Source organism: Seriola dumerili, unplaced genomic scaffold, assembly GCF_002260705.1.
Source record: "Seriola dumerili isolate Sdu_G_001 unplaced genomic scaffold, Sdu_1.0 BDQW01000330.1, whole genome shotgun sequence".
NCBI classification, from domain to species: Eukaryota; Metazoa; Chordata; class Actinopteri; order Carangiformes; family Carangidae; genus Seriola; species Seriola dumerili.
Genome location: NW_019174585.1, coordinates 2,112,853 through 2,124,162, shown reverse-complemented (window position 1 = coordinate 2,124,162; position 11,310 = coordinate 2,112,853). Strand labels below are relative to the sequence as shown.

General features: G+C 39.1%; 1 protein-coding gene across 14 annotated transcripts in view; it reads left to right on the top strand.

The window, feature by feature from the left end:
* The first annotated feature begins 4,667 nt into the window (after positions 1-4,667).
* ncam1 (neural cell adhesion molecule 1) overlaps positions 4,668-11,310 on the top strand; it is a 74,774-nt gene continuing 68,131 nt past the window's right edge. For all 14 annotated transcript variants that reach the window (XM_022759666.1, XM_022759665.1, XM_022759664.1 and 11 more), the window contains exon 1: positions 4,668-4,917. In XM_022759666.1, the coding sequence (XP_022615387.1) occupies positions 4,866-4,917 (52 nt within the window). In that variant the 5' untranslated portion in view covers positions 4,668-4,865. The remainder of the gene's footprint in view (positions 4,918-11,310) is intronic.

The window sequence follows — 11,310 nt, the reverse complement described above, 5'->3', positions numbered from 1 at the left end:
GAATTCTTTGTGTAACTTAGCCGACTCTGTCATCATGCGGTCACAGAATATTTTTCTTGCCTTCTGGGTCATACTGATGAGGCAGAGGTGAAGAGCTGTCACTGGTCTGGCAGTCAAACACTGGACTATGAGTGGAACTAAGCCCTCTTTGTACTTGGTGATGATGAAAGTTGGTCAGAGCATTGCAGTGACATCTAGCAATGACACCTTATGTCTACAGTGGTGACGACAAACTTGCAGTTTGACTGTATTGTGTGAATCATCTCCAAAGAATGAAATCTTTATGAAGGGGGAAGCTGCATGGGATTGGACACTGCATCCTCTTTTTCCTCTTGTTACATAATGAATATGCATATGGCTGAGTCTGTGTTTGGTGTCTCTGTGTGCACTGATGTGTGTGGTTGTATGTGAGCTTAGTCAGACTTCTCCAGATCTCTGCCTACGCAGATTAATATCTGCAGTCCACAAAGAAGCCCTGTGTGCCTTGCAGGACAGACTCTCAGGACAATGAATCCACTGTCTGACAACACTCAAGCTAACTGATACGCACCCCGTAGTCCTGAGATTATAAGAAGCTCAGTCTCTCTGCACAGGTGATAATTGAATTACGGAGCTGTGCTCCAAGCTTTCTCAAAGCTTTTCACCATGTCATTCATCTAGACTGCAGAACATTGAATTAGAGTAGCTGATAGCTTTGACACATGTGCCCCTCTACTTGTGACTGCGAAAGGCTTGAAATTTTATAACACGCCATGTTTGTGGTACAAATGACAAGAATGTTCTGTCTTCATTTTTTTTTAAAGAAATACTTGCGATACAGCAAAAGGTCAAAGAAAATAGGGCAGGTTGGTATTGCAATAGAGCTTGACTCGAATAGTTTTTTGCCAGGCCATGATGCTGCATTTCGACCAGCCTGCTGATCCGCAATAACACCACAGTGTGTTTTTGTTTGATTTTCTTTCGCCTGATTTGGACAGTTATTGATTATGTAATGCACACCACAAGAGTCAGGAAGAGGGAGAGGGTCTATTCGGTCTTTTCAAAACAATGTTAACTAGCCATCGTTTCCCTGTCTTTCTCATTAGTCACACTGACATGCACTGAACATACACTGTTCATACCTCTCCCTGTACAAATGACCTCTACTTTTCTCTAATGACCCAGAAACCAATGTTCATACCAGGGCTGTATGTTGCCTTCTGGTACAGTAGTGGAGGAGTTAAGAGAAGCTATTTTAGAACCTCCTACAGTGAAGGATATTCACGTGTAATCTCTCCAGGAAATATGCTGATAGATAGATAGATAGATAGATAGATAGATAGATAGATAGATAGATAGATAGATAGATAGATAGATAGATAGATAGATAGATAGATAGATAGATAAGCAGATGAAAAGCACTGTACATGTATGTGCATGTAGGCGTGAGCTCAAGAGAGTATGCATGTGTGGTCATGGCTCTAATGGGTGAAAGAGGATGAGAGGAGGCAAGACAGAGTGGGGGAGAGATACTGTAGAGGGAGAGGGAAACACAGAGACAGAGACGAAAAACACAAAATACCCTCAGACAACCCGGTGTGTAATGAAACGTTATGTTTTAATTTGGAGAGAATTGTACGTGTTTGTAAAATGATCGTTTCCATTCATATTCTCTGGACCAAATTGAGGAGGATGAAACACATGGAGATTAAATTTATCAGCATTGCACATGTACTACTACAACCACTGATGCTACTGTGTGTATTTGAACATGAGAAATAGATTTTGGCAAGGTTTTGAAAAGGATTCTGGGTGATTTGAGTGGATGAAAGAGCATGTTATGTCAGCTTTGTCACAAATGGACATATTCAGTTTAACACAAGTGGAGTTGATGGCTCATAGGGGGAAATATAAGTACAATTTTTTTCTACAAAAGTACTTTTTCATGAAGATGATTAGGTCATGCGGCAGTTCAAGCTATACTGTCACACAGAAGATGAGAGTAATATAAATAAGACTGCACCACAAAGTTCAAAACACAACACTGTAAAACTGCTGGACTGATTTTTCGTTTGATATACTTTTGTCAGTTTTCTGCAGACTAATTGAAAACTGTTTCTCCAGTTAAGCTTTTCATTAATTAAAACCAAGGAATTTGGCTGACTGGACCTGTGAGATTTCAAAACCATAAATAATTACTTGAGCATTTATCCTCATTTTCATCCTTTTAAAAGAAACAGATTGAAAATTTCTTGGAAATTCAGACGTTAGTGAACACTAACAAGATAACCTAAAAATAAGAACAAGCTACATCAGCTTTTCAACTTCAATGCACACTGAATAAAACACTACAGTATATTCAGAGGGCATTTATATGAGTCATCAGCTGAGTCATACTTTTCCTATCTGTGATGCTGAGGCACAAACGCCAATCAAACTTTCCTCCTTTTCCCCCATGGCGGCTTACGTCTCTGCCTGCCCCCCCTGCTTAGTCTAGTTATTTCTTAGTAAATGGATGGTTAAAAGAGAAATGTCTGTAAACATTTTTGGGGTCACACTCCCTGTGGTGGTATGTTTGGAGGGAATCAGTGTAGAAGGATGGGTTGCAGCAAATGTGCACGATTTGACCACAATACATTTTCAGCCAGCCCACAGATTGATTTGGATTTATTAAATTTTGGCCCATTGCATCACTCTGCTGGCCAACAGTGCAAATCAAAGGCAAACCGCTCTCACAGGATGCCAAATGCAATGGTTCCTCCCTGCTGTGCAAGCAAACAGCATCCCTTTCCCTTGCATATCTGTTCTCTCAGGTACCATTCACTTTAAAGCCTGAATAAAGTGTGTTGCATAAGGCTCTCTTTGGTCATTGATGGGGTGGGACAGTGGGGTGGGGGTCAGGGGAGTATTTGACTCACAGCAGGGCTTTACAGAAGTATGTAAAAGTGATGACTGTAGTTTTTGGTGTTCTTTGCATGTTTTTCAGATGTTGGACTTATTTTGTCATAAATTACAAATTAAACTGCATTATTGTGTAGTTCATCTTTGACTTGAAATTCATATCAAGTATCAAGTACAGACAAAGGATTTAAAATAATCATCACACTGGAAGATGCGGATGAGAAAGTAATTCAAAAGAAACAACAAAACAAAACAAAAAAAACAAAATCCTGGCTATATGACCCTGATTATCACAGGGTTGTTAAGTTGTAACTAACGGGTAACTTAATGATTAAAAAATAACTTACTAAAGCTTAGTAGATGAGTTATAAACCATTAATAAGAACATACTTTGTGTTGCCAGGTTGTAAATAATCCCTTTTTATATTTGGTAATAACACAGTTATAAATGTTGGTAATCTAACATTAGATGCTTACAAACATAAAAGCTGTAAATGAATGAACTTGCAGATTCCCTGCAGCCCTTTTCCAAAAGGAAGGTGGTTATAGTTTCATTCAAAGGGAGTTTTTACACCCCAGCAAGCAGGGCTGACTAACAATTACTTTAATTATCAATTATGCTGCTGATTAATGTCATTATGTGATCAAAATGCTTGTTTTACCTGGCCAATGGTCCAAAATTGAAAGATATTCAATTTATTATTAAGACTAAGAAAAGCATCAGATCCCCACAAATGACAACCAGGAACTGGGAAATTGTATAAAATTCCTGTAATTATTAATTAGTTATCAACACAGTTGCTAACAAATCAATTAACTGACTAATAGTTTTAGCTCTACTGGCAACCCAAAAGTGGTGCTTCATTATTGTGTATAACTGATCTATAAAAAATAATTGAATCTAAATGAATTCTTAAAGCCATAAATTACAACTCATGAAGGGTGCTTTTTCTTCACATGTATTTGTACATTCACTGTATTACTAGAACCAGATTGTCCCTTTATGTGGTCTTAACAGCATAAACCATATCAAAACTACATTTTGTTACAGAAAGGATAGCTTTAAATGGATGTCTTTTGTGAGCTTGGAGGCATGGATGGATTACTGAAGGGACCTGCTGGGCACAGGCCCACAGGCCCCAAGGGTCAGGGGGCCCTGAGCCAGAGCCTCATGTTTGAAGGGTTTGTTAATATTTCTTGTTAGAAAGTCAATCAAACAACAATGAAAAGATAAAACGACAACAAAGAGATGTAAGCAAAGAAACGCAAAATGACCACAAAGAGACAACAATTACCAAAGAGATACAAGATGACTTCAAAGAAACACAAATCAGCCAAAGAGATGCAAAACGGCCAGAAAGGGATGCAGAACAGCTTGAGATGAAAACCCCCAAAAAGACACAGAACGGCGAAACGACCATAGAGAGATGCGAAGCATCTACAAAATGATGCAAAACCACAACAGAGAGATGTGAAACGACCACAAGTAGACGCAAAAGGACTACAAAGAGACACAAGCGGCCTATGTAAAGGGTCCATCCTTTCATCATCTTTTTGTTTGCTTTATTATTTTTGAAACAATTTTAATAATCCTAATATATATCATACTTAATACGACCTGTATAATTTGGATGTTTATGATCATGACAGGGGTTTCCCCACTACACTGGTCTCCTTTGAGACCTGCGCACTATTTAACAGGAGGTCCTTTATTCCGCTGGTGCGGATTAATTCACGTGTGTGAGAAGGCTCCGCTTGTCAGTCAGACTTTGAACAGTGCACTGGCGCTCATCACCGCTAATCTCTGACCACTGCCTGTCATCAACGACGCTGCTACTGACACTTATCACCAACCAGCTGAGATATATAGATTAGGATGAACAGTTGCTAAGAGAGGCAGGAAACCCAGGGGCAACACCGTAGGGACCGAGCGGAGATTAAACGTAAGCTTCGCCGTTTAACGTTCACGTTACTCGGGAGTTGCGATGGTCCAGTCAAGGGATATTTTTTTAGCCTTGCTTCTTGTGGGCTGTACAGGTAAGGAAATCTTACATTTACCTCGAACTTTACGCTTTTAAGCTAGAACTGTTTTATGTTTCCGTTCCCCTATGAATATCCCATCCATTTCCACCCTTTTAATATTGGTCAGGACCGCAGGCATCCACTCGTCTCCTGGTCTTCCCTCTTCCTCCGCCCGTGGGCACTCTGTTTAGCAGGTGCAACGGTAACGGTACTGCGACTGCTGCTAATTAGCTTACTGGCGAGCTGAGTGATGTGTTGTTTAAGTAAAGACATCTCTCTGCTAATGTGTTAGGGGACCATTGTCTCTGGACACACACTACATAACACTGCTCTTTGCGTGACCAGCCTGTACGCTGACTTAGCGTTATTGTGCATTAAATAAAATATGATGCACAAGAAGAACAGGCTTTAAAATTGTATTAGTATGGATGTAGACAATTTACGAATGGAAATGTGGCATGGGGGGTTACATTTTTCTCCATTTGTGGTCGTGTTGTGCCGTTGGTCTGTGCTTGGATGGGACGTGTTGGTTGTTGATGGGGAGTGATGCTGGGCTCCCTCTGTATTTGTAGTCACACACCTCAATGCACGCACACACACACACACACACACACACACACACACACACACACACACATACACTCACAGCCTTCTGGGTTGAGTCACGGTCTCTCAGTTAAAGGTACATTGTGCAAAATAAAACACGTGGCATTTTGAATTGCACCTGACAGTGTGCACAGGTGTGATGGTGGCACTGAGGAGGGGTCATAGACAATGGCTTGCTTAAAATAAAATACATCAAAGGTCTTTCAGGGACAGTGTTGGTTTATTTGGTCTTTCTGGCACACTGATGCATAGCAAGCACAACTGCTACTCTGAATCATCTGTTATGTAATCTGATGCCACGATAAAGGCTTTGAAATGAGATCCACTAAGTTGGTAAAATGTGTTGTTATGTAAGTCTATTTGAGGGAGTTTTGTGTCAAATTACATTTTTAAATAACCCTTGCACGCCCATTTTTTTGTGTGATTAAAACCAGTAATTTGACATGTGAGGGGCTTATGGTTGGAGTAGTACTCTTAGCTACACTCAGGCTCAGGGTTTTCGTGGGATAGCCTTTTAATCCTTTATGTACAATCCGGTATGTGCAGGGGTGTTCCTCAGGCAGGAGAGGAAAACGCAGTGGGAGTGGAGTCCTCACTGCATTGTAATGGTAATGCAATTTTAATTTCTCCTGGGTGTATGGGAGTATTTTATGTAGAAATATATATATTTGAAGAATGCTCTCCTATGCCATAATTGAATGTAAGCATATTTGAATGTGTTTGACACATTTGTACTGCTTATTTTGTCATGTATCTACCATAGCTTACAGTAAGGAATCTGTAAGCTACTTGTGAATAACTGGAGAAAAGCAGTTAATTTAATGGAAACGTTAGATGAGTTCAGAAAATGACAGAAAATAAATAATAAGCAAATAAGAGAAGAAATAAGCAGCTACATGCCTCAAAAATTCTGTTTGACAGAGAAAATCTTTGAAGTTTTTGTGTATTTAGTGCTCTTGTTATAAATTTATACAACAGTTATATAGAGACATTTCAAATGATGGATCTAATACAGTTATTAACCAGTTTTGTACTTTAACCATTAATACTAGATTGCTAAGGTTGATAGTGATATTTTTAGGATCACTTATTTTGTTCTTTTGAAGAATTATGATTGAATATCACTATGAACTGTAAACTATATAATTTAGAGACCGTGTCACCATTTTGCATTTCTGTATTTCAATTTCTTGTTAAATTTCAGCCTTATTTGTAATAAACAAATTTCGGTAGATGTACCAGCCTAGCTGACTAATCGCTTTAACTGTATTGTACAACATAATTAAGAAAGGAAGAATGGAATTTGGGGTTTGGTTTTGGCTTTAATCCAAAATGACAAGCTGGCAAGCATTACCTTAAATGTACAATTATGTGCAATAGAAAGTGGACAATGTAGCGTTAGAGATAACACTGCATGGTTCTCAATTCTCATTTCACAATTTATCGCACTGTCAGTTAACATCCATATTCAGTGTATTTGTGTTGTTGAGTCATCTCCATTCTGATCTTGCATAATGTAGACTACCTTTAACAGACTGATGACTTTCTCACACAACTCAAGTGGCAACACTGAAGCTATAATTAAAATGTTTGTTTTGTATTAATGTTTGTTTCCTTTATTGAATATATTTGTTGTAGAGTTTGTAATGCTCAACACAAATGTCAGAAAAAGTATTTTCAAATGTCACTTTTTATCCTTGAGCAGTTGATTGAAGTCAAAGAAAATCCTAATCTTTGAATAGATGATTATATGGCATGGTTGCAGTATTTATGACTGAACTGACATTGGGGAGGGATTAACCATCTTTTTTCTTATATTTCCTCTCTGCTGGCTGCATGCTCAATGGGCCTGTTGAGCCTCTTGACATAATTATTAATTGATCCTTTTCAAACTGATAACTGGAATATGGAATAATTTCAAGACTGCTATTCTGTGAAAATGAAATATAGCCTCCAGAAATCAAAGCGAGAGAAGTGAAGCAAAGCTGGGTAAGATAAGAGATGAGTTCTGAATGTCCCCAACCTGTGGGACTGCTGACAGAATTGCAACTCTGCATCCCGCCATATGGCTCTTTTGAACAGGAAAATGTGGCTCTAGTTTACAGTAGGATTGTTTCACTTAGCCTGTGTTACATCATCAGTGAGATCATGTGGAAATGATGACGTAGCTCCATGCTGCTCCATTTACAAAGCAAGATGGAAGCACAGCTGACTGCAGGCCGACTATCAGAAGCGCCAGACTTTTTTACATCTGACTTAGCCTTATGAGGACAGAAATCATCATTGCCAAAAGCAATGGCTGCAAATTCAACAGCAGACCTCTCTTTCTTCAAAAAGATAAAGTTAGCCTTCAAAAAGATGTCACTTTCTCTTCATTCTCCTGCATGACCACAGCCAATCAGTTTACAGAAATACATAGCTTGATTGAGTTCAGAGACCTTTACGGTTTGTCCGTGGCCTAATGAAACACGTAATATCAGACCATACCTTGCAGAGAGGCAACAGTGAAAATGGTTAATGCTGCAGCTAATGTTTCTTTTTATTCAGAGAATAATCTTTGTATTCTTTTCTTGGCCCGTGGATTGATCATTTAGTCTCTAAAATTACTGAAAATTTTGAAAAATGCCTGCCACAATATCTATTTGCATGAGCTGATTCCTGCAAATTGCTACTTTTTGCAACTAGCACCAAAACCTGAGGGTGTTCCATTTCCAATTATATGAAGCAGAGAAAAGCATCAAAACCTCAATCCAGTCAATCATTCACCTTTTGAGCATAACATATGATGTTGGCTTAGTATGCCACAGGACTGCTACAATGTGCTATATTGGACCAGTTGTGCAAGAATTATTTCAGCATTCTGTTCAAACCACCATAGAAAGCAAGTTTGTTGGAGAAGGAACCAGGAGTAATTACTCCAGTGTGAAACTGCAAACCTTGATAAACCAAACTGATCTTCGACTTCGAGTGTCAAGCAGTACTCTGCAAAATTGTGTTAAAATCAGACAATGAATTTTGGAGGAGATCCATTAGTGAAATCCCACCACAGTAGGTAAAGGGCTAAGACCATATGTTTTCACCTGTATTTTCATTTTTTTTGTTTTGTTTTGCCTTATCAAATAACTAAACCTGCCAAGAACACAGTGCCTCCCTACAAGCTACAGCTAAGCTTTAGAGGATTTTTATTGAACCAGAATTTGTTTCAGGATGGAAAAGATCATGGAAAAATACAACTACTGGATAGGCAGATAATTTTTGTGAAACAACTGTCAGCCACACATGTCCTAGGTCTTTTATCTATTCAGACTAGTAATTTCAACAGATTCATATGTTATCGTAACCATGAAACCGGTGAAATGTCCGTTCCCTACAAATCAGACTGTAGACTCATTTTTAAAGCTCTCATATCTTTTGCACTTCATTTTTTTTAAATATCACAGATGCTAACGGTTTTCTTCCACTATTAGGAAGGAGAAGCAAGGCAGGCTGTGGTTTTGTTCCAGCCAGTACTACTTGACTCTTTGGTGATGGGAGTGGATCAGACAGATCCAGGTCTGAGAGAGTTGAGAGGAGATGCATTGCCTAAGGACGCTAAAAAGATGACATTACACGTTCACGTGACCCCGTGAAGCACTGTGGGAGGAACATAAACATACTTTCCTAAGGGTTTGCTCACAGAAGAGGCACAGGCTGTGGGCTGAGTAGTTTTTTCAGTGATTAGATTCTGTGGTGGGAGTGTCCTTAATGTCATTCCTGTGAGATCTGAGTTATTATATCAGGGATTAGTGTTAATCAAGTTTAATTTAAGAGTGTGAAACAGGTTAAACAGAGAGGCCTGGGAGACGAGCCCGTTGTGTATCTTGTTACTACTGTGCGTACGTACTGAAATCCTGCTTCAGACACATTGCTTTTTAGCTAAAGATTGTAACGCTACAAACTTCATACTATTCCTGCTTCTCTTAATTTCAACAACATAATCTCAGAGCTATCAGGAAATTAGAACACTGTGTCCTTGTCATTCATCAAATTAGAAAAAAAAGAGGGCAGTGCTGTGAATGCAAGATCCCTGTGGACATGTAACTGTAGATTGGCAAACCTTTAGGCATAAAATGGCTTCTCTCTGCTTTGAAGCTTTAGCTCTGTGGAACAAAAGGAACCTGCGACTGGGTGTTGCAGATTTTGTGAAAGTTTTGTGACGTGTCAATAATCTGCAAGGAATAGCAAGACTATACTTGAAACACTGTTGTTGTTGTATGCGCTGAAGTAATGCTTTGTGCAGTAGATGTGACAATTACCTGTTTGTAAACAGTTTGGCAGTTGGGTTTTAGCACTTGGTCACTTGGACAGGCTGCCAGCTCCTCTTGACAATGGTAAAAACAACTTTGAGCCATTTAAATGCGTCTGTTTTCTTTCCCATTCTGATTTCCTCTAACCAGTCACCTTCAGCTGTGTAAATGCTCAGTGCACTTGGCAAAATGTATCACCTTTTTTCACTAGGCTATTCACTTACAAATAAAGGCTGATTTCCCCTTTTGCTTAGGCTGTTATGAACTGAGAGCACCTCCTGGCACCCTCTCTGTGCTTCTCCATGTCTTATTTGGCAGTGAGAGAAGCAGGGAAAGGCAGGACTCTTGTGACCCAAACTAAGTCATCACAGCCTTGCCATGTGGCCCCTGAAAGAGGAAATGAGCTTACAATCATGTCACTATCCATGCTGGGAGGAATTATGTCTCAATTTAGAAAGTATACAGATAAGTCTTCTCAACTCGAACTCCTGAAAGAGAGCTTACAGTATGTCCGATGTAAGAAAATGAGTGCATGTCTCATCTTACCATAATAAAGCAATATGCTGTTGGCTAGGATTTAGCTCTCAACTTCTTTTATGTAGTGTGAAGGGAAGCAGTGTGCATGTCTTCTCATGCATCCATGCACATCATGGTGCATTCATTATTGAAACACTATAGGATGCATTTACCATGCACAGAGCAGGGAAAATTTGGATTGCCATGCCTCAGGCTTTCTTTTTATGCAGTCACCATAGTGTGTCACCTTCTCTAACATTACACTTCTCTATGGCTTAGTCATTGCCTGGCAACTTGGAGATACCACTGTATCACACAAAGTCATGGCATGCATTAATATTATTATGAAAAAAATCCCGTCATTAAAGAAGTGAAGTGATGCTCATTCAGGAAAAAAGCTGATATTTTTAATCTCTAATTAGATCACAGTAAGAAGACACTCTCCAGGGGAGCAGTAGCAGCTATAGCTGATCCATTCAGCGTGCAGGATCCACTTTGAAATGATGTCAGTGATTCCCACAGATAGGCTATACTTGGGGAGCCTGTAGAAGTATTTTAACAGTTGTCAAGTACATTTTAACCCATTTAACAATTTTACATGTGACAAGTTTTGTCTGTTCTGAGGCATAGCCGTGGAGAGCAGCACATTTGAGTATTTTTCATGTAATCTTGCACATTTAACTGTTAACTCTCTATTCAAAGGCTCTTTATTCAGAGGAAATTTGCCTACTCATGAAAAGATAATATGTAATAATCACTTTTTTATAAATTTATCAGCCTACAGCTACAGGGATCAGTGAACCGTCACATTATTCTCAAGTTGATCATATTTTATGGGTACATGTCTCAGTATTAGGATTTTTAGAGGACTAGAAGGAAAAGAAAATTTAGAAAGTGATATCACAGGAGATGGGAATTAACCTCATTTCATCCTCATTCAAGCAGAGTAATCTAAAATTATGCAATAGACATGTCCAAAGATAGAAAGGAACTTACATGG